Raw genomic sequence first — 27,007 nt, 5'->3', positions numbered from 1 at the left:
GAGGGTAGAGGGCAAGATCATTGGAGGAGAGGAGTTGGAAGGACCAGCTCCTTGAATACTGAAGTCAGCATCATCTCTTGCCTTCCAAGGTAGACAGCTGCTTGATTTCACAACCCCAGGGGGCACCATTTTCATTGTATGCTATGTGAACAACACAACTCCAGAATACAGTGTGAAGAGTGTTCTTAGAGTATTCAAATAAGATGGCCATTGTTATCCCCTTTTTACAGATGAGAAAACAAACTCAGAGAGGTTAAATAATTGCCAGAGTTCACACAACTGGTAAAGGAAGCAACCAATATTTGAACCTGGGTGTGTCTGTCTGTCATGCCAAAGCTGGACTCTGTCCATACACCAGTACCTCTTTGTCACATTGCTTATGGTTATGGGGACAGCATAGCCATAAGCCTCGTGAGAACTGGAAGAAAATGCCATTTGGGAATGTGTTGTGGTCCATGTGGCCAAGCCGGTCATTTCAGTTTCTTTTAGAATCACAAATTGTTACATCTGCTGTGGAAATCCACAACCAATTTCTGTCTAAGCCCCTGTCTCTGCAACAGGCTGAAGTACCTCAGGAATCCAATATCCAATATCCATCACAGGATTTCCTGCACTTTCCGTTCTTGTGCTTTGGTAATTACACATGTATTAGAAGCATCTTCTAAAAAATGGTTCATGGAATGATAAGTTTATGAGTAATTTTAATACTTTTCTCTTTTTCCAAAAATGTGTGTAATGGATATATTACATTTATGACCTGACCAAGTCTACCACAGATCTATATTTTAAACCATCATGTTTGTGTAGAAACTCTCTAAGACTCTTAGGTCTCTGAGGGAAACCGGCCCACTCGCCCACTGAGCCTGAGTCCCAGCTGCACTAGAAGCTTCAGCATTTCTGGAAAAGTTGGTGTTGGTTGTTTCCCACTCTCCCCAGGGGCATGGAGTTTCTGAGAAGTCAATCCAAAAACAAAGTAAGCGTTAATCTCTTAGGGGTGTCCTGGTTTCTTCTGTTTCTTGGCTCTCCAGTGGGCCCAGGCAAGTACAACACTAGTGTTAATTTATAAAGCTCATCCATGTGTCATAGGACCTGTGAACACAGAGGTCGCCCACTTCTGGAAAGCCCTCCCTGGGGCTCCGGGTCTCTATGACACATATGACACATTAGAATTATGGGTTTATGTGTCTGCATGGCCTGCTGGGCTGCCTCCGTGAAGATACAGTGTGTGGCACAGCACAGGGCCTGACACACAGTAGGTGCTCAGTAGGAATAAGTCAAATGACTGAATGAACGACTGATGCTCGGTCTGTATAGGTATTTTCATGATGATGTGTTTATCTTTCCTACCTTAAGAAAATCACTAGCAGTGATGTATATTAATGTACATGAAAAGAACTTTTGGACTTACTAAAGACTTATTTTTATATTCAAACATATGACTGTTCACCCAGGGAAGACATAGAAGAAATAAAGAACCTACCAAGATAAGCAAATATAACTGGACAGGGTGGGATGTGCTTACTCAGTTTTGTTTTAAATAATAATCAAAATAGAGAATAGGAAGAGAATCTTAGTTTGAAAAATAGTACTGCAAATCACTGTTTTGATGTGGTGGAGAGAGGAATCATTAAAATACTTCAATATAGTAAAATGCTAATCATCACAGTTATTAACTGAGAGTAACTTAGAATGTCTAGTTGGCTTCATAAGCATAATTAGAATTTTCAAATACATGTTATTAATTATTGTTATTAATATGAGGTTTAAAAACTGATCCTCTTTTGAAGAGTAAGTATTAGGCTGGGTGAATTTTAAAATGTGCCTAACAACTGAGAACCACCAAATGAAAGTTGGCTTTTCTTTTCTTCCATCTTGCCAAACTGCTCATTTCATCAACAAGAAAGCTAACCGACATGCCAGACAAGATAGATATATGCTAAGTTTCACTCCACTTATTTTTATAAATTTTTATTCCAGTCAGATGGGGAATACTTTGATTTCAATATATACCTCATTGATGTTAAGAGTCTAGACTCATTCTAATGACTATGGTAAAGATAAGATATATTCCCCTAGTTTGTCTACAAAAACCTATAAAAACTAGCAAAAGCTTACCTATTGTATTTAAATAGAGAATTCTTCTTCTTCTAGCTTTGAAGACTAAATAAAATAGAGACAGTTACATCCCTAGTTTCTTTATTACACCTTTTGAAATAATTTGTATGTGCCTTTTAAATAATTTCAAGTGCCACAAAAAATAATGTTAATAGCTCAAAATCAAAAGTTAAAAAAAACCTAAGTATAATTTTTAAAATCTCTTTCTCCTCAAGCGTTTTACGATGGGATAATGAGACAGATGTCTGTCAACTGGAAGGACATTTTGACATTGTCATGTGTGCTGACTGGTAAGTACATAAACATCATAAAACTCCTCTTAGAAAGAATAGCTTTGCTGGAGTAATTGGGCTGTGGTGCTTTGCTGACGGCTAAGCAAAGCCAACAGATGAAGCACAAAGCCACCTCAACCGCAGCAAATTAATATTCATCTCCATGTGACAGTTATAAGGTAGTCTTCTATCACACAGTAACTTCTACCACATTATTTCCCAAAGACTGATTTTGAGAAGCATTTCCATTTTCTGGAATTGCCTCTGTTTCATGCTTGACGTATCAGTAAATGGACGACTGAGGCAAATTGCAAATAATTATGGCTCGGAGAGGAATAGTCTGGAGAAAAAGGAGTTTATCAACACAAACAGCTCAATTAGCTTACTTCTTCGGAGAGATCTGACTATTGATATAAGAGAATATATCTATGTGTACACACACATATACACTCCAGCAAATAAACATATCTGTGAAGTATCTTTAGGGAAATGGCTTTTCTTAAAATGTATGTTTGCTATCTAATATTTTCAGTGTATTCAATTATGATATTTAATTATACATAAAACAAGAATTATAAAATTACATTTATTGTTATGCAAATAATAATATTAAAATCCGTCATGTGCCTGCTTTTTAAAAATAATTTACATTAGATATTTTATCTTCTCTTTTAGCCCAGTCTACTTATTGTTAATGAAAGGCTGATCCTGTTACAGGATAAATATGTATCAAACCTTAATGATTATTTCAACTAATCTTATGTATTTTCTTCATGGGTGCTGAATAATAATTATTTTGGCGTATGGGAAACATTGATGATTCACAAGTATTTTCCCTAAGAGTAAGGTGTTATTTGTAGTTTATCATGATGATTTTTTTATGACACTTTATATTTGAAAACAAATTCAAAATCTGAGGAAGTTCTGTTATATTGATAAACCTAATCAAAAGATCCAGAACCTGGAGACGACTTTCCCTACGGGAGAGTTGAATCACTGGAATGAAATTTCCAAGAAGTCTTTTTTTTTTTTTTTTTTTTGTGGGGAAGATCAGCCCTGAGCTAACATCCATGCCAATCCTCCTCTTTTTGCTGAGGAAGACCAGCCCTGAGCTAATATCTATTGCCAATCCTCCTCTTTTTTTTTTTCCCCCTTTTTCTCCCCAAAGCCCCAGTAGATAGTTGTATGTCATAGTTGCACATCCTTGCTGTATGTGGGATGCGGCCTCAGCATGGCCTGACAAGCGGTGCGTCGGTGCGCACCCGGGATCCGAACCCGGGCCGCCAGTAGCGGAGCGCGTGCACTTAACCGCTAAGCCCCGGGGCCGGCCCCAAGAAGTCTTTTTTATTGTTATTATTATTTAATAAGATTTCCAATGGGTAACTTTTCTACATAAGTCAATAGAATTAGATTTGCTTTCTTTTTTCTTTTGAAAAATACTTTTCAAAGAAAAATAAATATTTTGTTCCATTTTTAGCAGAGCTTTTCTAGTTTTCCATGGCCCTTTTAGTCTCTTTGCACCCAATTTCAGAAAACCTTGTTCCAAAAAAGGGAGAAACAGATTTCTGACTAATCATTGATATTGTGTCTCAATGTTATATCCCTCATCTAATCAAAAATAAGGAGCTAAAACCTCACCATATGATTTGAGCAAGTAATTTAGTAAATGCCTTTCCTCACCAAATATGAGAAAGGATCCTCCAGGTTTCATTGCACAGATGAAGACAATGCTGGCAGGATTAGATCAGATTAAGCAGAAAGTCAGATCAGAGAGCAGCGGAAAGAGGGAAGGAGGGCAGCATCTTCTTGGAGGTTTAGACGAGGGTCACACACGGATGGGCTCTGATTATGTGGGGAAAGTCAGGTTTGGCCAAGAGGTTTAGAGTTAAATTTGTCCTTCACACAAATATCAAAACAGCATGGCTTTGTCATGCCCTGTGTTACGGACACTCACACCATGTCATCCTATTTGTACCAGAGAGACAAGCAGAGGAAGTAAGATTTAAGCTCTTTTCTGATTAATGTTCTCAGGTTAAAAATAGCCACACAACATGTTTGAAAAATAGTCTTTTTTCCCTAGCCAACAAGAGGGTCACACACAACTGATACACATAATGCATATTCAGTTAAAGCTTTCGTTACAAACACATAATACAATGTTGTATGTACACAAACACCGTGTACATACATGCATCAAGTAGCTATGTGAGAATTTATGGATTCAAATGAACTAAATACACCAAATTTTATTATATAAATGGCTTTTCTATGCATGAATTGTTAAGAGTTTTTTTCCTGGTGTTGTAAGTACCAGAATGTCAGCCTGTTTATATTTTCCTATTTGTAAATGTGAAACATTAAGCTACTCTCACTGCAATGCTGATATTATTTCCAAAAGAAATGCTTTGGTAATGGTCTCTCTTCATATTCACAGGGATGGGTAAGCTGCTTAGAAACTTAGAAAGTACAGTGATGTTTATAGTATGCATGTTGTGCATATAGCAGTGAAACACAGGGTTCCATGAGTTCTTTATGTTCTGTTGGTTTGGTGTTTCTCTGTTAGAGTTATTGCATGGATGCTGCTTCCAGGGGCAGGCAGGCAGACCATGCTGCCTTTTTTTTTTTTTAAGAATGTCACAGAGGAGGAAAAGAAAGCTCTCTTTAGACACTACCTCCAAGATGAAACCTGAAATACTCAGTGCCAGAAATTGGTGCCACACATAAATAGATCACATTAAGTCTCACACCATCCTTTAGTCATTGTCAGTCAATGAGATCTGGATTAGGCCACAGGAATATGAAGTAAGAGTTGGAGTTCAAATATTAGGTGCATGGGTTAAATTCTTATTGAAGCATTTCCAGCAAGGGTGGCATAGTCTGATTCTCTGAATAGCTAACCAGTGGTACTGCTTGATTCCATTTACATGAAAACAAGCTCTATTCACAAACCTATTCCAAACCTACATTGTGGCTCAAGTAAAATGCACATGATTACAATGAGCCGTGATATGTTTATGTTCTTCAATCATTCATATATTCATATATTTACATTCAAACATTCATAAACCTGTGGGCAATGGGGGAAATAACTTATTTCCCAGAAGAGACAGTCTCTTAGTTCACATCTAAATTTAGTAGCTCAACTAGATTATAAAATAAAGAGGCAGACTGTAAAAGCTAGTCATTATTTCACCATTCAGCATTTTTGACAATGAAATATAGTTTCATGGTTCAACACTTCCTAAATAACTTGTAAAATGTCAACTTTGAAATAAACAGAAGGGAAAATCGAGGTACAGCCACACCTGCAAAAGGATGCTGTTGACAAACATCAAAATATTAGAATATTTAACCACAGGTGGAGAAAAAACTCTGCCTATTAAGTTCCTGGTTGACTTGTTTAATGTTGACTTTAATGTTAGAGTTCCTTTCTGCTGGAATACAGTCCAGCCTGGTCCTTGCTGGGTTTAGAATAGCGAGTGATTGTTAATTTTAAGCCTGCCTTTCCAGACTCCTGTTCAGTCACAATAATCTAAGAGTCTGGAAGTACGATGTTTTTTATCCAATGAACACTTTCATTCAGTGTTTGATGGGTTTCCAGTTTATTGTAGCTCTGCAAAAATAAAAATGATTCTGTACATTTGGATTCTCTAAAGGCTTGGAAAGCAAGTCTGAAATGCCACCCCTAGCCTGACGCATCGAGCTAGGTATGCAGGACAGTCAGCTCCACATCTGCACGCCCGCAGCCTGAGACTTGGGGAAGAAATGTGGGAAGGTACAACAGCACCTCACTTGCTCTCTCAGCATTTTTACACTAACTATGTACAGTGGATTGTTCCTATTTTCTATCGTTTTTAATTTACTCTGTGATGAAAAAATTTTGGTTTTTAAGGTGTTTTCGTGGAAAAAAAATTTTTCTCAAAATAGGCTTTAAAATTTGTTTTCTTTCAGATGCTGTGATAGGGGTGGTTCTAAATCACAACTCACAGACCTGTACACCTAAAAAGATGTTTAACCCAAATGTAGTCAGCCCTTTCACCTCACACCTGAGGAAATTCAGTCCCAAAGCTGACATACAAATTGCTAAAGATCTTTCAACGTATGAAGTAGAGCCAAGTGAGACCAGAGTATGGCATCAGTCCCAGCTCCCCCGACAACTGGTTTTGAGAAACACTGCTAAGGGCCACTCCTCTGCTGAAAGTTAACTCTAAAACAGTGAATTTAACTTGGCACATTTCACCTTGAAAATTACATCGAGGTCTTCCTTTCCGTGGATACTGACAGAGAAATGTCTCCTTGTTCTTGGCACTAATTAATTTTCCCTATGAGAGGAGTTGCAGGTGCTCTGTGCTCTGCATAAAACTCGGACTGATTCTGAAAGAAGTGATGAAATGGCCCGGCACCTTTCCTTTGTCACAAAATCTGCGATTCAGATCAGTGGAACAAAGCAAGTGTTGATCCCACAAGTGAATTATATAGAGGAATGTGTGTATGTGTGAGTGTGTATGTGTGTGTTTAATGGCCAAACTAGTCTGTCAATGTACTTTGATCAGTAACTGCTGAAGGGAGAGTTGAAATGGTATCTTCATCCCAATCACTGACCCACTCAGCCTTTTTTAATAGATGCACTTAAGCTACTGCTGTTCTCTGAGCCCATTAAGACTTATTTAAGGAGTGAATTTTCAGGAGATTATGTATCACTCCTACTAAAGCACATTAAAATTGCTGAAATGACGTATCCTACAAAGCGTTATAAAGTCTGCATCAGACCTAAGTAGAAAGGTAAGCTTGCTTGGAATAAAAACCTATTAGGGAAGTACAAGAATTACTTTTGGGAAATTTGATTTGGAGTGACGGAGTAGACAACATCACGTTTCAAATAGCTCTGTTTGGAATGTGTGCTGTGTGTTAAGCTGCATTTTCTAGTAGCTATGATGTTAATATCTTTGACGCCATTACCAACATTAAGTAGAAATAGTTCTTTATGAGGTTATGTTTCAAGCTCAGCTTTTAAGGTCCTGTTTATTTATTTCTAAAAATTGTACCAGCTCTTAGGATGCACAGGTATAAACTGAGAATGGTCTTTTGCTTAATGCTGTGTATCCCAACCAGCCAGGTCTCCTATAGGCCTGAATAACTGACAGAGATATTTCCCCACGGTGACAGTCTTCTTAAAAAACAAAAACAGAATGCTCAATTATTAAAACTTAAGATATTATTACCCCACTAAAGAATAGGGACAGTATGTAGTCCTGAAGAAAAGATTTTAAAACATTTAGATACAATTTGATTCCTTTCTTATCAATCCTTAATGGTTAGTAATTACTGATTAATATGACTTAAAGGCAAATTTTTGTAGTATTTGAATTAGACACATTCTGTGCTCTAAGATTTAAGTGCGTAGTTTTATGGAACAATAAAAAAAACTTTCCCATGGATAACAATCAGGTTATCCTGATTGATGGATGGAATGGGATAAGGTTCCCATTCTAGACATGATTTCCAGCTCATCTTAAGAGGATTCTTTTTCCATTACTCAAAGCATCATTTTATAGAAGAAACTTCCACTAAACATGTCATGGTGAAATCCAAGCACTGATGTCTTGGAAACTTCTCATAAACTGCTCTCCCCACTCCTCTTTCTCAAATGAGAGAATTGGAAGAGAACGTAGTCTGGTGAAACATCCTACCTAAATGTCGATTCCTCCCTAACAATACCAGTAAAGGAGCGTGTAAAACCTTTTAGAGTCATGAAACTAACACCCTACAGAAGCTCCTCGGTTTCAAGGACTGTATTAACCTGCCAGTCAGCCAGTAAGCAAATATTTATTGAGTACTTTCTATGTATGTATGCTGTGCTAGAACTGGTGATGCATAAATGAATACAGACTGGAAGCTCCCTGAGGATGGGAACTTAGTCTTATTCAGAGCTTATCTCTGATGTCTAAAACAGCCCCTAGTATATAGTAGGTGATCAACAAATATTTGTCAAAGAACATATATATTAATTTGATGCCCACCACAGCCACATAGGTGGGCCTTTATTGACAAGGATACTGAGGCCTCATGCAAAGTGACTTGCCCAAGGTCACATAGCAGAAAAATCATTGTCAGAGCTCTATTAAACCCTGAACTACGCTCTCCCTTTGCCTGAAGTGTGGCTCCACACAGCTGCCCTCCTACTGACAGCTGATATTTACCCTTAGTTCAGAGAAGGAAGAGGCAGGGCCCTAGAATAGGTAGTACTTACTCATGCTGTGTGAGGAGCAGGGAGGCCAAATCAGGGGTCCACACCAAACTGCAGCAGTGGAAATGGGAGTAGGGGGCTTCACTTAGGCCCCTCATGGGATAGCTGATGCACAAGGCTGCTGAGTGTTCTAGGCTGGAAGTCCCAGATAAGGAAACTTCGACAGGGTCAGACTGACCCAGCCAAAGGAGTGACAGAGCAACAACAGAAATTCTTAGAAGACCAGAGGAGAAAAATGAAAAATCACCGTGAACTGGAAAAAGTCAACATGGAGATCAAGGGGGGAAAATCTAGAGTTGCCATGGTCTCTGTGACACTTTGCTTAAACCTGGTCTTTGTTTTTGGAGCCGTTTACTCCTAGTCACTGGCTGAATCTAACCTCAGTGCTTGTCCTAGTCACTGAAAACCATCACCACCTGAGATCTGTTTCATGGTTTGGATGTAACAGGGCTGGTGGTTTGTTTTTGGAGAGTGGCCTCACAGCACCCGTGGTGGGTAGAGTCTACAGAGACTGAGCTCCAATGACAGGAAGTGAGTGCTTCATCTCCACCAGATGATTCTCCCAAACAGCAGCTTAGAAATTGTCCTTTAACACATGGCCCCTGGCCCATTGCATGTTGATGACTTGGCTTTGGTTGGATAACACTAACCACAATATCTTTTTTTTCCCAGTGAGACACTTAAATGGAAGGAAGCAATTTCTCTTTTTTAGTGTTGAGTAAACATGTGTAATTAGCCTTGTTCTTATCTCCATTAGTATCATTAGACTTGAAAACCCAGTTTAATCTGGATTCTGCTCTCTTCTCAATGTCAGCCTGTTTCTGGACCAGTACAGAGCCAGCCTTGTTGACGCAATAAAGAGATTACTCCAGCCCGGGGTAAGTATGTTTCTATTTTCTCCTGAACACTGGCTTCGGAATAATTAGTCTGTGCACAAAGATGGAGAGAGTAATGGAATGGCAGGATTAATGTCATGTAATACTTTAATACTTATTATGTCCAACTTCAATTGGGTCTTCTGATCTATCAGATTCTTTCCTAATCATAACTAGGAAACTTCTTACCCTTGGCCTTCTGATAAGGAACACAGTGGGTAGTAAAATAAATGAAACTGCTTCAAAGATAGTGAGAGATTATTTTTATCAGAGAATTTCTTGAGTCTTTTCCTTTGATAACAATATCTTCATATTAAAGTGGAAGTATGATATTGAAAGTTTTCTGTTGACTTCTGTCATTTTAAATCCCTTCAATGGTAACCTTTGTCATTGGGTATTTATTTATTGCAAAAGAATATTTTTTTCTTTTTATTTCTGTTTGTATTAAAGAAAAAGGAGTTCAGATGAATCTGTATATTAAAAGTTCTTTGCTTTAAAAGGAAGCCATTATTTACATATTATAAACATTATGTCACAATGAAGCCAAGCATGGCATAAAATATTGTGCACATTTTTACATTTATATATCCATTTATGCCTGTGAGTAAATTACAGAGTTTGTATCCACTCTTATTTTGTTAGGCTGTTATACTAAGCTAGGAGGTCCTGCAGCCTAAACGGAGAGTTAATATACATCTATTTAAAGTAAGAGAATGAGTCTAAAGCTCATGCACTTAAAAAAAAATCTTATAAGTATGTAAGACTCTTGCTGTGCCACAGGAATTTAAAATAGGTTAACAATGTTAATGCAGTCTAAGACAGGAACTCACATTTATCTGAGAAAGGACCACAGTGTGTGTGTGTGCACGCATGTGTGTGTATTTTCTAAAGTTTTGTTTCTAAAGTCTTTAAAAAGAAGGTTTGCTCTAGTCTTCTGACCTCAGTGAGACTTATAGACTAATACCTTTCAATCTTTCTTTTATATCTTTTTCACATTGAAGGTTCCCAGAGCAATTTGATAATCATCCTTTGCCTTACACTGTTGCTTTTTATTTTGTTATCTCTATATAGCTCAGAAACTTTAAATAGGCCTCTCAGAGGAGTAACCACAGCTTTGTAAGTGGTAATCAATTAAATTAAATTGGCCTTCTCAATTCCCCCTGTGAAATGGGTAGTAGGTCTTGAGGCAAGGAAGAGGCTTGCTCCAAGCTATTGATGGCTGAGGCCATGGCTGAGTAGGTAGCCCAAGTTGTGGGTAGAAGAAGGATATGGGGCCTCTTCCTCTCCCCCTCATTAGCCTTGGGTGATTCTTATGAGCATTTGCAAGATCAGGGTTTTTAGAGAGAGCCTTGAGATTCTTGGATATAAAGGCCTCTATGAAAATGTATCATACATAAATACCATACTTTCAAGGACTCCTGGATCTCACACTGCACAAACAGTACTTCACTCATCACCAACATCCCTTCAAAGCTGATTTGTGGCAAATACTCCATTTTGCAGCAGATTTGCGTGATTTATCTAGGATCTATTGTAAATCATTCGTGTGATTTACAGTAGAAAACTGCCGGAGCTATGAATAGACCTAAATGCAGATTACACTGGAATCTCTAGCAGCTCTCCTCTACCCTGTATTAAACTCTGAACCACACTCCCCCCTTGTCTGAAGTGTGGCTCCACACAGCGGCCTCCTCTGAGTCAGGACAGCTGATACTCACCCTTAGCTCAGAGAGGGACGAAGCAGAGCCCTGGAGTTGGTAGTACTTACTCATGCTATGTGAGGAGCAGGGAGGCCAAATCAGGGGCCCACACCAAACTACAGCAGTAGAAATGGGAGTAGGGGGCCTTGCTTAGGCCCCTCATGGGATAGGTGGTGCACAAGGCTGCGGATGTTCCAGCCTAAAGTGTAATGGGCCCACCATAAGAGGGGAAATCCAAGTTGTGGATGGCACATGGACATCCCCAAGTTACCACGCAGGAAGCTCATCCGCAACAGGTCTGGGGAGGCAAGGCACTTACACTCCAGGGCCTCCCCCCAGGGTGGACTATCGAATGGTCTTGTGGACTTGGCAGTGAACAGCAGTAGTTCCATATCTGTGCCAGTGGGCTGGAAGGGTTCCCAGAACCCTTGGGAGTAACCAGAGGAAAAACTGAACTCTTCTCCTTAGTTCTCAGGGCTGGCTATTCTGCTTCTGAAGGACCTCCCCCTGCTGAGTGCTTGTGCTGTGAAAGTCACTGTCCAAGACTAAGATACCTTAAAGGTTTATTCTATTACAATTAGAGCTGCTTTTAATGTTCTCTTGAGCCCAGACAACTCCTCCATGGTTTTGTGGCCCAGAGGCTGAAGGTGCCACAAGAGGCCCACAAAGAAACAACTTAGTGGGGGCTACCTTGGTGGATCCTGGGTTCTTGGTAATTCAAGGCTCAGCAAATTCAATGGGAGATACAGCAAGTTCTCAGGATGCTCAGCAAAAATTACACTCAGCCAAATGCTTCAAATTTGTGGGAGGCCCGCATTTTCTGAAGGTAAAGTGTAGTGGGTGGAAGGAGTCAGAAATATCTGCATGCAAAACCCAAGTCTGCTCTTGTTAACTATCTAGCCTCTCTGAGCCTGAGTTACCTCACCTGTGAAAGGGAAGAATGATTCCTCCCTCGTGGGCTGGTGTAAAAAATTTACATATGTAAACTCGGAGCACCGTGCCTGTGCCTGGCACACAGGAGGCACTCCAGAATGAGAGCTTTTTTATTGCTGTATTAGCGTGTCAAGCTTAATACACACGAGACACTTGTCCAAAGGGATGCTGCCCTGACTGACCGGAGGCCTGAATTCCAGGCCCAGTTTAGCACCAACAGGCTCCTGAACTGCCTCTCTTGCTCTGTTTTCCCCAACAAGGGGAAAGTGAGGAGTTCACCTATGCTCTGGTAGGGCTCTGTCAGCTCTAAACTCCTAAGTCCTGCTTGCAGAGAGAAGGTATACTTGGGCTCTGGAGACTGAAAACTTAGGTTCAAATCTGGGCTCTTCCATTTACTAGATTCATCTCTTGAAGCCTCAGTTTCTTATCTGTAAAATGGGGAGTGAACAAGCCAATGCATTGGAAAGCTTTAGCACACAATTGTCTCTGAGTATACGAGCTCTTGTTGTCTTGAAGAAAACCAGAGAGAGTGACGTCAGCATCATGGCGGAGTGAGTTTTCCCGTGAACTCTTCCCCCGATAAGATACAACAAAAGGAACAGTCACAGACCAACAACGGAATCCCAGACAGTGAAAAGCTAGAGCGGAGGGATCCACACTGCTGCACATCTGAGAGCGGAACGTGCTGGGCCCCCAGAGGAAGTGGGGAGAGGTAAGGAGAACTCCTCTCCCTCCTCATCAGATCAGCGATCCCGGTCCACGCGGCTCCCAGAGAGGGGGGAGGGGTGGCCCTCGGCGGGGAAACCGTGGCTCTTCGGACTCTCTCAGCCAGTGGGAAACTCTGGCACAGAGGACTCAGAAGAGCCACAGGGCTACCATCAACATCTGAGCACCCCAGAGAGCAGATAAAGAGGGGCAAATGAGAAGCCTCCCACGTCAGGGACGCAGAGGGCAAAAGAGAGAGCTCCCCCCTCCCCGCAAACCGGACTCTGCAGCTCAACCGACCAGACCAGACCTAGCGATCCATGGCAGACCAGACCAAGTGATCCGCGACAGACCAGACCAAACTATCCGCGGCAGACCTGATCAAACGACGGGATCGCAGCGGGAAAAAAAAAACAAAACTGCGGATCGCAGCAGAAAAACCGGGGCAGAGCGCAGGGGGCTTAGACTACACAGCCCTTTACCACCAGACAGTGGCGGCAGGTGGAAATTGCAACCAGAGATTTCCAGGATGAGGAAAAACAAAACCAACACAGGAACCACAATGCAAAAATATATGAAATCACCAGACCAGAAACAAAATGAAAAGCACCCAGAAATCAACCCCAAAGACACAGAAATCCATAAACTAAATGACAGAGATTTCAAAATAGCTATCATAAAAACACTCAACGAAATACGAGACAACACAGACAAGCAATTCAATGAGATTAGGAGTTTCTTCACAAAAGAGATTGAAATCATAAAGAAAAACCAATCAGTGCTGATGGAGATGAAGAACACAATGGAGGAGATAAAGAATCTGGAATCTCTAAAGAACAGAGCTGACAATATGGAGGGAAGAATTAGCACCTTAGAGGATAGGAATACAGATATACTCCAGATGGAAGAGGAGAGAGAACTAAGACTAAAAAGAAATGAAGAAAGACTGAGAAATATCTGACTCTATTAGAAAATGTAACATAAGAATTATAGGTATTCCTGAGGGAGAGGAGAGGGAAAGAGCAACAGAGAGCTTATTCAAGGAAATAATAGCTGAGAATTTCCCAAATCTGGGGAAGGAGCAGGAAATACCAGTAAGCGAAGCCAACAGGACACCTATATATATTAACAGACAAAGGCCTTCACCACGACACCTAGTGGTAAGGCTAGCCAGGGTCAATGACAAAGAAACAATATTAAGGGCAGCTAGACAAAAACAAAAAATAACGTACAAAGGAACTCCCATCAGGCTCTCAGCGGATTTCTCAACAGAAACTTTACAGGCTAGAAGAGACTGGAATGATATATTCAAAATACTGAAAGACAAAAACTTTCAGCCAAGAATACTCTATCCAGCAAAAATATCCTTCAAATATGATGGAGAAATAGTAACTCTCCCAGATAAACAAAAGCTAAGGGAGTTCATGGCCACGAGACCCCCACTACAAGAAATACTCAAGAAGGCCCTCAGGCCTGAAAAAAAGAAGAGAAAGGGAACACAAAGCTTGGAGTAAGGAGAAAAGTAGGTAGACAAACTCAGAAAAATAGTAGATCTTTACTGGAATAGGTTAGTAACCACTCAAATACTAAATTCAAAGATCAAAGGAAGAAATTCACCAAAAATAAATTTAACCTCATCACTGTAAACACACAGCCACAACACAAGATAGAATAAGGTATAACAAGAAAAACTTAGAAGGGGAAGAGGAAAGCGACTGAATTGATTTAGTATAAGGAAATAGGAGGCCATCAGATAATGGACTATCTCATACACAAGATTTTTTGCCCAAACCTCAAGGTAACCACTAAACAAATAATCAAAACAAAACCACATATGATAAACAAAAAGAAAACTAGAAGAGTCATAAGACAGAACAACCAAATGGAATTGGCAGTCCAAAACAAATGGGACAAGAAACAAAGGAAATGCAAAAGAACCAGAAAATAAGTGACAAAACAGCAACATTAAGCCCTCATGTATCAATAATTACCCTAAATGTAAATGGATTGAACTCTACAATCAAAAGATACAGAGTGGCAGGATGGATTAAAAAGCAAGACCCAACAATATGCTGCCTTCAGGAAACACATCTTAGCACTAAAGACAAGCACAGGCTCAGAGTGAAAGGATGGAAGACAATACTCCAAGCTAATGGCAAACAAAAGAAAGCAGGTGTTGCCATACTCATATCAGACAAAGTAGACTTCAAGATGAAACAGGTTAAGAAAGACAAAGAAGGGAAATATATAATGATAAAAGGGACACTCCATCAAGAAGACATATCACTTATAAATATATATGCACCCAACATAGGGGCACCAATGTACATAAAGCGACTATTAACAAACCTAAAAGGAGAAATCAACAACAACACAATAATAGTAGGGGATCTTAACACCCCACTTACAGCAATGGATAGATCATCCAGACAAAAAGTCAATAAAGAAATAGTAGACTTAAATGAAAAACTGGACGAGATGGACCTAGTAGACATATACAGAGCACTCCATCCAAAAACAGCTGACTACACATTCTTCTCAAGCGTGCATGGAACATTCTCTAGGATAGACCATATGTTGGGAAACAAAGCAAGCCTCAATAAATTTAAGAAGATTGAAATCATAACAAGCATCTTTTCAGACCATAAGGCTATGAAATTGGAAATGAACCATGAAAAAAAAACTGGGAAAGTGACAAAAATGTGGAGATTAAACAACATGCTACTGAACAAGCAATGGATCATTGATGAAATTAAAGGAGAAATCAAAAACTATCTGGAAACAAACGAAAATGATAACATGCCATATCAAACCATATGGGATGCAGCAAAAGCGGTCCTGAGAGGGAAACTCATAGCGATACAAGCCCACCATAACAAACAAGAAAAAGCCCAAATAGGCAACCTTAAACTACACCTAACAGAACTAGAAAAAGAAGAACAAACAAAGCCCAAAGCCAGCAGAAGGAGAGAAATAATAAAAATCAGAGCAGAAATAAATGAAATTGAGACCAAAAAAACAGTAGAAAGGATTAATGAAACAAAGAGTTGGTTCTTCGAGATGATAAACAAAATCGACAAACCCTTAGCCAGGCTTACTAAGAAAAAAAGAGAAAAGGCTCAAGTAAATAAAATTAGAAATGAAAGAGGAGAAATTACAACGGATACCATGGAAATACAGAGGATTATAAGAGAATACTATGAGAAATTATATGCCAACAAATTGGACAATCTAGAAGAAATGGATAAATTCTTAGACTTATACAACCTCCCAAAATTGAACCAAGAAGAAATGGAGAATCTGAATAGACCAATAACAAGTAAAGAGATTGAAATAGTAATCAAAAACCTCCCAAAAAATAAAAGTCCAGGACCAGATGGCTTCTCCAGTGAATTTTACCAAACATTCAAAGAAGATTTAATACCCATCCTTCTCAAACTATTCCAAAAAATAGAGGAAGATGGAAGACTTCCTAAATCATTCTACAAGGCCAATATCACCCTGATACCAAAACCAGACAAAGACAATACAAAGAAAGAAAATTACAGGCCAATATCGCTGATGAACATTGATGCAAAAATCCTCAACAAAATATTGGCAAACCGAATACAATACATTAAAAAGATCATACACCATGATCAAGTGGGATTTATACCAGGGTCGCAGGGATGGTTCAACATCCGCAAATCAATCAACGTGATACATCACATCAACAAAACAAAGAATAAAAACCACATGATCATCTCAATAGACACAGAGAAAGCATTTGACAAGATACAACATCCATTTATGATAAAAACTCTCAATAAAATGGGAATAGAAGGAAAGTACCTCAACATAATAAAGGCCATATATGACAAACCCACAGCCAACATCATACTCAATGGGGAAAGACTGAAAGCCATTCCTCTGAGAACAGGAACGAGGCAGGGCTGCCCACTCTCACCACTCCTGTTCAACATAGTACTGGAGGTTTTGGCCGAGCAATTAGGCAAGAAAAAGGAATAAAAGGAATCCAAATAGGTAACGAAGAAGTGAAACTCTCACTATTTGCAGATGACATGATTGTATATATAGAAAACCCTAAAGAATCTGTTGGAAAACTATTAGAAAAACAATCAACAACTACAGCAAAGTTGCAGGGTACAAAATCAATCTACAAAAATCAGTTGCATTTCTATATGCTAATAATGAACTAACAGAAAGAGAGCTCAAAAAGATAATACCATTTACAATAGCATCAAAAAGAATAAAATACCTAGGAATAAATCTTACCAAGGAGGTGAAGGACCTATACAATGAGAACTACAAGACATTATTGAAAGAAATCCATGATGACATAAAGAAATGGAAAGATATCCCATGCACGTGGATTGGAAGAATAAACATAGTTAAAATGTCTATATTACCTAAAGCAATCTACAGATTCAATGCAATCCAAATCAGAATCCTAATGACATTCTTCACAGAAATAGAAAAAAGAATACTAAAATTTATATGGGGCAACAAAAGACCCCGAATAGCTAAAGAAATCCTAAAAAAAAAGAACAAAGCAGGAGGCATCACAATCCCTGACTTCAAAACATACTACAAAGCAATAGTAATCAAAACAGCATGGTACTGGTACAAAAACAGACACACAGATCAATGGAACAGAATTGAAAGCCAGAAATAAAACCACACATATACGGACAGCTAATTTTTGACAAAGGTGCTAAGAACATGCAATGGAGAAAGGAAAGTCTCTTCAATAAATGGTGTTGGGAAAACTGGACAGCCACATGCAAAAGAATGAAAGTGGACCACGTGCTATCGCCATTCACAAAAATTAACTCAAAATGGATCAAAGACCTGAAGGTGAGACCTGAAACTATAAAACTCATAGAAGAAAATATAGGCAACACACTATTTGACATTGGTTTTAAAGGAATCTTTTTGGATGACATGCCTACCCAGACTAGGGAAACTAAAGAAAAAATAAACAAGTGGGACTTTATCAGATTAAAGAGCTTTTATAAGACAAATGAAACCAGAATCAAGATGAACAGACAACCAACCAGCTGGGAGAGAATATTTGCAAAACATACTTCTGACAAGGGGTTGATCTCCATAATATATAAAGAACTCACACAACTGAACAACAAAAAAACAAACAACCCGATCAAAAAATGGGCAGAGGAAATGAACAGACACTTCTCCAAGGAAGATATACAGATGGCCAATAGGCACATGAAAAGATGCTCAACATCACTAATCATCAGGGAAATGCAAATCAAAACAACACTAAGATACCACCTCATGCCCGTTAGAATGGCTATAATCACCAAGACAAAAAACAACAAATGTTGGAGAGGATGTGGAGAAACAGGAACCCTCATACACAGCTGTGGGAATGCAAATTGGTGCAGCCTCTATGGAAAACGGTACGGAGATTCCTCAAAGAACTAAAAATAGAGATGCCCTATGATCCAGCCATCCCACTACTGGGAATCTATCCAACGCACCTGAAATCAACAATCCAAAGAGGCTTATGCACCCCTATGTTCATTGCAGCATTATTCACCATAGCCAAGAAGTGGAAGCAACCTAAGTGTCCCTCGACTGACGATTGGATTAAGAAAATGTAGTATATATATACAATGGAATACTACTCAGCCATAAAAAAAGACAAAATTGTCCCATTTGCAACAACATGGATGGGCCTGGAGCGTATTATGTTAAGTGAAATAAGCCAGAAAGAGAAAGATAAACACTGTATGATCTAACTCATATGTGGAATATAAACCAACACATGGACAGAGAAAACTGGACTGTGGTTACCAGGGGCAGTGGGGGTGGGGGGGGCACAAGGGGTGAAGGGAGTCATATATGTGGTGATGGACAAACAAAAATGTACAACCCAAAATTTCACAATGTTAGAAACCATTAAAACATCAATTAAAAAAAAAAAAAGAAAGAAAACCAGAGAGATTTTCTGGCTGTGGTAAGTACAGAATGTGGGGGTCTTTCCAAGCATTTTCCTCAGAGAAATGCTGGTGGGAGGGGAATACACCATTTTCTTGACCTGAACTTTGACAGCTTCTACACATAACTGGGCATGCTGCATCTCCCCTGCACCCATGCCCTGCGTTCCTGCCGCAGGCCCTGCATTGGTCTCAGGAGGATTGACTACTTGGATGAAGATGACACTTTTTAGTACAGACAGCCCCCACTGAGAAGGGGAGAGATAACTACTAGATGGCAGGAATGAAATAATTGCCACATGAAGGTTCAAGTGTCAAAGCTATGGGAAGAAGTGGATTCTGCCACTTTGGGGACTGTGGTTTCTTGATTACTAACTGGGGCAAATCAGCTGTCTAGGGTCAGAGAATCCAGAAGCAAAGGAAGTAGACAGAAGGGAGGGGTTTCCCTGCTTTTCAGTTTTTATAATGGGGTCATGAATGAGGGGGGACAGGCCTCCAGAGGGAGCTTAGCCACCAGGGTGGGCTCCTGGCTTGGCCCAGGGGTGATGTCTGATCCCAGGGCTGAGCTTAGATCCTCAGCCAAATGGGCACCTGTGCCTGGAAAGTCATTACAGGAAGCCCCAAATTTTAGCAGGAAATATCTGTCACCTGCCCTGAATGGAAACTTTCCTCAACTTGGCTGGTTTAGAGAAACTGTTAAGACATTTGACTCCTGCCAGAGTACTACAAGGGACTCTCTAGCAAACTTAGAATATGAAAAGAAAAGAATAGATATTACAAAGAAATGAAATCGGCAAATTTTCTTCATTCCAAGAAGCAATGTTCCCCCTACCACCACCTTTTTCCCTCTGGTGAGTAGCTTCCTGTTGCTGACAATTGATAGGTGACGCCTGTCGTTGTGTTCTTTAAAGAACATCAGCAGTGTCTGATAGGAGAGGACCCAAATGTAATTTAAAATACAGCCACAGCAGCCTGCAAGTTGAACTTTAGTCTAGACATGACAACCAACAAGTGGGATCTACTAATATTCCTCTGAAATGGCTTTGGGTGCAGGGAGAGGTGCCAAGCCAGCTGGACAGTGTGAATTTACTCAGGACCACGAGGAGATTGATGGGGATGCTATATTGACAGCTCTCCAGCTTGTTATTGCTGCTGACCAATTGTCAAGAATTCAGAAACATCGCTGTGGAATTCATTTAACCTTCTTTAGAAACTGGCCCTAACTGACTGCCAAATTCCCGGAGTCCTGCCTGTATCCGACGAGTGCTATACATGTAAATCATGGACTGTCATTTTAGAAGCAATTTCTTTTTGCTGACAGATTTCCTCATCTTTTTTTCCAGTCTAACATCTCAGCACACATCTGTACAGACCTCTGTTTTTGCTTATCTCAGGGAAATGCCTTGTGAGTGTGGGCTCAATGCAGTGAACTGAGACGGTGCTGGAGGATCCTCGGGTTCTTGTCTGCTTGCTGGGTCAGAGGCCCAGCAAATCCTCCCCTGTTCTTGGTGAGAAGCTGTGTTCAGCCATACCTGGCTCTCTTGGTTATAGGAATAGAGAGTCCCCACAGGATTTTAAGATCCTCAGAACAGAGGCCTAGCCCTAGAAGTTCTTTTTGAAAGTCCACCCGGGTGCTTCTTCAGCATGTCCAGTGCTGAGTCTCTGCCCCCAATGAACTTATAATGTGGTTGCAGATATGTGACACACACACACAGGTAGAACTACAGCGGACAGTGCAAGATGGCTTCTAACAGCCCAGCACTTGATCATATATAGCCTGGTGCTGTTTTTGTTTTGTGACTCTTTCTAATTTACACCTTCAATAGAAGGTGAGATACTCAAGGGTTTGGACTGTGTCTTGATTCAACAAACATGTGTTGGGCAGCTATTATCTGCCTGGCACTGTGCTGGAGTAGGGGTATAAGGTGGGGTAGGGCTATAATATGAATAATGAGCACTGTGAGAATCCCACAGGTTAGCAGGGCAGATTAATCCATAAGCTACTAGGAATTACAATGCAATATGGCGGGTATTGGGAATACAGCGCAAAGAGTGACTAACTGCCTGACGAAGGTTTCCCTAGAGGCAGCAGTATTTGATTTTGGTCTTGAATAGTAAGAAGAGCGTTCTAAGTCTCAGAGGAAGGGGACTGGAAAGTAGCATTCCTGGTGGAGGGGACAGTGCTCACAGATGTAGAGTATGAAAAAGCGTGTTGTATTTGGGGATCGACCAGAAGTTTGCTCTGACTAGAGTGTAAGAGTGCGTGGTTTAGGGGTGAGGGTTGGGAAGGGGCAGGAGTGGAGGTTAAAGAGTTAGTTTGGGGTACCATTTTATGAAAGGCTGAGAACACTATGGTGAAGAAGCTGGACTTTGTTGTATGGGTAATAGAGATTCATTGAAAATTTTTTAGCAGTGGTGTGGTCAGATGTGAGTTCTAGAAAGATCACTCTGGCCACAGCATAAAGGCTGGACTGGAGTAAGAGAGAGCTTAAAAGCAGCAAGGATCCTCAGGGGTCGGGTGTGGACCAACTTCTACCTGGAGTTATCCAGTTAGGATCTAGTGAAGATCTGAAGATAGAGGAGAGGGACCTGAATGGATGTTCAGCGAGGGATTCATTCAATAAAGATTTATTGAGTACCTACTTGGGGATAGAATAAGGTACAACATAATCCTGCCCTGAAGGAGCTCATAGTCCAGTATGAGAGACAATCAAGTGAGCAGTTACCCAATGGTGTGTTAAAGATATAGCAGAGGTATGGAAAGTGGCTAACTGGGGGAAGAGGCACAGCATGGAGGCCAGAGGAAGTTAGCAAAAGCATCACAGGGGCAGGGTGTCTAATCTGGGTGCAGAAAGATGAGTAAGAGTTCACCAGGCAGACAAAGAACTGGAGGTAAGAGAAGCAGTCCACCCAAAGGGAATGTTTGCCTGTTTGAAGACACTTGGGGTCTATGAAAGAACAAATCAGGGGACAGCAATGAGTTTGGCCTGACTAGAGCCCAAGGTGGGAATGAGGGAGTGGCAGGCAATGAGGGTACAGAGATAGGCATGGGTCAAGTCATGCTGGGCTTTGCCTGCCATCCCAAAAATGTGGGACCCATGTCATTGGTTTCCAAATCCTGTTTAAATGGCAGAACACTTTGGTCAAAACATCTTTAGCCAGCACCCCAATTATAAAACAGATAAAAGTGAAGCAACTTTAGTTCAATTGGATGTGAGAAGATTAGCACTTCCTCTCTTGGTCTCCCTTTTACCCCTCCAAGTCACCATTGAAGCAATCCGAACACAGTTTGAGAACCATCTGCAGCAGATGGCAGTGATGTGGGTGGGAGGAATGTGGCATTGAAGGGTTTTAAAAGGCAATGCCATGATCCCTGGTGTCTAGCTTCATTTTGGAGGTGAAGGGTCTGGAAGTGCTTGGTACCAGTAGGTATTCTGTGTGTGTGTGTGTGTGTGTGTGTGTGTGTGTGTGAGAGAGAGAGACAGAGAGATGGCTAGTGCCCTGGGAGAGGTAGGGGTTTGGGGCCAAGGATACTGAGTTCCATTTTAGATAGAATGGGTTAAAGGTACTTTCAGAACTTCCCCATGGAGAGATCTAGTGGGCACCTGAAAATATGAGTGTGAGCCCTGGGCAATGGTGAATGGTGAACTCCAAGTTGTATGCTTGGGAGTTTGATGAATAAGTGATTGCTGAAGTCGTGGACTTTAGTACAATCACCTAGAACTGTACAGAACACGAAGAAAAAGTAGGCAGAGCCCTGGGGACCATGGACAGTTAAGGGGCAGGTGGAGAGGAGAAGCCAGGGAAGGGGGCTGAGAGAAAGAGAGGTGCAGGGGAGGAAGCAGGCGAAGGCAGCATCTCAGAAACCAGGTAAAGAAAAATAAACATAAGCTTAAACATGTAATCGGTATTTAATAGTTGGTTGCCTGGAAATGAAAAAGGAATAAAGGCATTTTGTTGGCATAGCATATTCCTTTTAAAATAAATCTGAAGCATACTTATTTTTTCCAGAAATACACACCCTTTAATATATGGGTATAGATTAGTCTAGCAAAATAACAACAACTGAGCTCACAATGTAAACAATATCATTGTTGTTTAGTGGAACTATTCGTCTCTCCTCTCCAGGGATAAATGAATTCTCTCAAATTTCTGCTCATCAGTCAAAATTTTACATTCAATTGAGTGTTCACTCTGAGTTTAAAATGATTCTGTGACTGTGAATGCTTAGAAAGTTGTGCTTTGGTAAATTGAAAATAATTTTTCTAAAGTGATGGGCTAATTTGAAATCTATATTCTTTTTCTTGTTTTGATTTTTGCAGCCTAAATTGTAAGGCGTATTTCTCTGATTGTACCAGATGAAGTGTCCTGCTCCACAGGGGATTCGGGGGCTTCTAAGACCATTCATTATGGGGCGGATACTGGCACTCAGTAGGGCTCAGAGGATGCTTATTGAATGAATGGATGATGTACTATTGTCTCTCCTAAATATTAATCCACATCTCAAAGGTGTCTGTATTCAATGAAATGAAAAAGAAAACATTTTAAAACTCATAGCTGAGTAATTAGAGATTACAACTCCTGCTCTCTCTTTCTCTTTCTTGTGGGTACAGTATTCTGCACAGAATGCTACCCTTGGAAATCCCATTATAGCCGCTGACTCTGTAACAGCTTCTTGAAGAAAATCTTTTCTAAAGAATAAGCATAGAACATGGCCTTCGAATTCCCAAAGCCTTGTATTTTTCAGATTATTCAACATCTGGATTTAGTTAATTCTCTCAACAAATATTGATTGAGTGTCTACTATATGCAAGGCACTGAGAAAATGCAGTAAATAAAACATTAGAAGATCCTGTTGTCATGGAGCGGACATTCCAGCCAGAGGAGATGGGCAGTAACAACAAGGATGTGATGTGTGTCAGTGGAGATGAGTGCTAAGAACAAAACTAAAGCAGAGCGAGGGGTGGAGAGTGATGGGAGAGGGCTGCTGTTTTAGATAGGGTGGTTGGGGAAGGACAGGTAAACTGAGACCTACAGAAGGAAAGAGATGTCTGGGTGGAGGGTGCTGCACGTGCTCAGTTGCAGTCCCCTTAACGGCTCACCTCAACACAACAGGGGGGTGGGGTGCGGGGAGCATGTGCTGTGTGAATGCAAACTTCAACCCAGCCAAGAGACCTGTAGCCCTGTGAACATTATGATATATAGCTTAGATAATAGCTGTTAAAAATCAACTCTTCAATTGTAACTGTAAGACAGTTTTTGCAGGTGACTTTAAAATAAAACAACTTCCATTATTCAAAAATCCAGAATGGCAACCAGCTCTTAGAAATGACTAGAATGACCTACTAGTATTCCCTCTTTTTTTTTTAATGGAGACTTTTGCTCCCCTGCTGAGATCATGTATTATATCTAGTTTCACATCAAAATGAATTTTTGCTGCTAAGTTTGAAAACCGCCTGAAAATAGCAATTAATATTGGAAAAGCTGACAGAACCCTACGTGTAGTGGCATGATGGTGCTGCTATAATTATGTGCCTGAGTGTGTACATGTCTACGTAAACACAGTAGAAAAACACACTTGATGTCCAAGACAGTGTATCAGTGTATTTTCTTGCAGGTAAGTGAGGGAAAGAGGGAGAGGGAGAGGGAGAGAGAATTGCTCCAAGTTTTATAGCACTGTTAGGTGGTATAGACGTTTCTAGTCTTACATCTATATAACCTTGTTTTTCAAATTATTTTCATATTGCTCACTTCATTTGACCCTCACAACTTGCTAGGGGGAAAAAGGCAGGGCGGGCTTTGTTCTTTCATCTGATGGATGAGAAAACTCAGTGGGTCAGCTAGGATGACTTGAATTTCTTATCTGCAAAATGAGGAGATTGGACTACATCATCTCCAAGGTCCCAACAGTTCTATGACTTTTTTTCTGATTTTCCTGAGGTGACACAGCTGTTTAATGGTGGAGACTCTCTTTAAGCCCAGAACCCTTTCTGCTACACAGTTCCTCCTTATATTCTTCAAACCCTTCACTGCATGTTTAATTATGTGTAAAATGTGACATCTACAGTACAAGGTTGTTAAGAAGACTGTTGAAGGGTTTAAAGGGAAGGTTTGTGAAGCACCTAGCACTGTGGTTGCTATTATTATTATTGTTATAACTATTACTAATAAGAAGGCAACGTAATGTAGTGGAAAGAGCATTGCGATGGAGTCAGGTAAGTTTCCAGTCATTTACCAGTTATGTCATCTCGGCCAAGTCCTTTCTGAGCATCCTGTAAAATGGAGCTGATAAAACCTACATTGTTGGGTGGTTTGAAGCCTAAATGAGACAATGTATATAGAACACCTATCCCAGTGTCTGACACCTACCAGACAGTCAATAATTAGTTGGTAGGTGTGAATGATAAACCACCTTTCCTAAGAAACTGGGATATATTTTCATGATTCCCTTGAAACCTAAAGGGGCATTTCATAGAGGTGAAGTGTAACCTTGAAATTAGCAGAGGCATACAGTCATCTTTTAAACAAATAAAAAGAGAAGAAGATTCTAAATTTTAGCCATTCTGTGCACATCTAAGAGGAAGAGGCAAAATCCACATGCACCCAGTAGTTAGCAAATGGTCGTCGTGGAGTCTCATGTCAGATGGTCTTCTGAAATCTGGTATATATTTTACTCAAGTCCACCCATTCTCCCCACTACAACAACCTCATAAGGTTGTGCAGTTTATTTAGAAAAGCCTGTTTACTCTCATTACACGACTTTCTTTGAAAAGCAGTCATTTGAGTACTGTGAGGAGCTGCCTTGGTATAATGATGACCATTATGAAGGATTCAATGAAGTTGGAAACCAAGATCCTATAGCCTTGTCTCTGACAGCGTGGTCATGGAAAATGCTGGTGGCAGGACTGAAATGTGAAAATTCTCTGGTAGGGATTGTGGTTACTTGTCTCTATGGAGGATTTCTTGGCATTGAATTTTCAGGGCACAATAAACTAACATTTATAGACATCTGTTGCCACATGCTCTGGAGCTGTGTTGTGGATGTGTTGGCAGCTGCTAAGTAGTCACAAGGTGGGTGGCACTGCCCTGGACCAGATACTCTAAAATCTAGTTGATGGTTTAAACCACCGGAGCCAAGAGAGGTGTGTGTGGTACAGAATACCAGCATTGAGTCACATTTTGTTTATTACATGCATTGTTTGAAAAGGATAAAACATAGCAACTGGCCATTTGAATATGAAACATATATATATTTTTTGATGTTTATCTGTCCTTGAAATTATTTTCACTGTGAATGCCCATCCTGTGTGGACACCTCAAGAACAATTGTGTTTTCTACCTGAAAGCAGTACATTAAAAGCTTCCACCGATGTCTGTTATGTTTGGTTGCCTTCCAGTTTTAAATGTGTGAATTTCCTTTTTAATGTTCTAGGGAAAAGCAATGGTATTCGCCCCACGCCGAGGGAATACTTTAAACCAGTTTTGCAATCTAGCTGAAAAAGCTGATTTCGCTATCCAAAGACATGAAAATTATGATGAACACATTTCAAACTTCCACTCCAAGGTTAGTTTTCTGCTTGTGTTAGATAACACTTTAATCCGCATTGCATTTTGAAGAGATCATGGTCGTTTTGGCAGGTAACCTAAATATTTGATTAAAGTACTCCTTAGGTGTGCTGCTTCTGAACAGCTATTTGTATCTGATTGTTTTGTTTGGTAAAGCCATCTTTTATCTTTGCGTGTCTAGAAGGATCTTACAGAAACCATTCCTGTTTACTCCTTTCTCTGAAACAAACTAATCTTTTCATTCATAATAGACTAATTTGTAGGATGCAGGGGAGGTGGCATAGAATGAATGATAAACAAGCATTTATATTTTAATGAAAAACCTTCAGCTTTTAAGTAGGTTAAATGCTTAGCTGCACTGAAATAAATAGAAGGTGAATGTCTAATTGTATCATGTTGGACTGTAAATCTTTATCTCTGCTTGCTTTATGACTGGGTCAGTTGGCAGTTTGAGACTGTTAAATCTCATACAGAATTTCACATTTGTGGGGTTATATGTCAGATCGAGGCGCTACAAGATTTAGGTCAAAAGCACTTATCTGAGAGTGATTTCTAAGCTTGCTTACATAAAGCAATGTTATCAGCCTTTTTATTAGTTATAGGTACAGAGCAATATAGGACACTGAGAGGC

The 27,007-nt window shown here is 40.2% G+C and overlaps 1 protein-coding gene across 2 annotated transcripts in view; it reads left to right on the top strand.

Moving 5' to 3' along the window:
* CAMKMT (calmodulin-lysine N-methyltransferase) overlaps nt 1-27,007 on the top strand; it is a 369,438-nt gene that overhangs the window by 336,836 nt on the left and 5,595 nt on the right. For both annotated transcript variants that reach the window (XM_004436695.3, XM_087436825.1), the window contains 3 exons: nt 2,331-2,405; nt 9,449-9,512; nt 26,243-26,374. In XM_004436695.3, coding sequence (XP_004436752.1) covers nt 2,331-2,405; nt 9,449-9,512; nt 26,243-26,374 — 271 coding nt within the window. The remainder of the gene's footprint in view (nt 1-2,330; nt 2,406-9,448; nt 9,513-26,242; nt 26,375-27,007) is intronic.

This window comes from Ceratotherium simum, chromosome 11 (assembly GCF_057802395.1).
Source record: "Ceratotherium simum simum isolate JZ-2026a chromosome 11, ASM5780239v1, whole genome shotgun sequence".
Lineage (NCBI taxonomy): Eukaryota > Metazoa > Chordata > Mammalia > Perissodactyla > Rhinocerotidae > Ceratotherium > Ceratotherium simum.
Note: the sequence above shows the minus strand (reverse complement) of the source record. Positions and strands in the feature narration are given on the sequence as shown.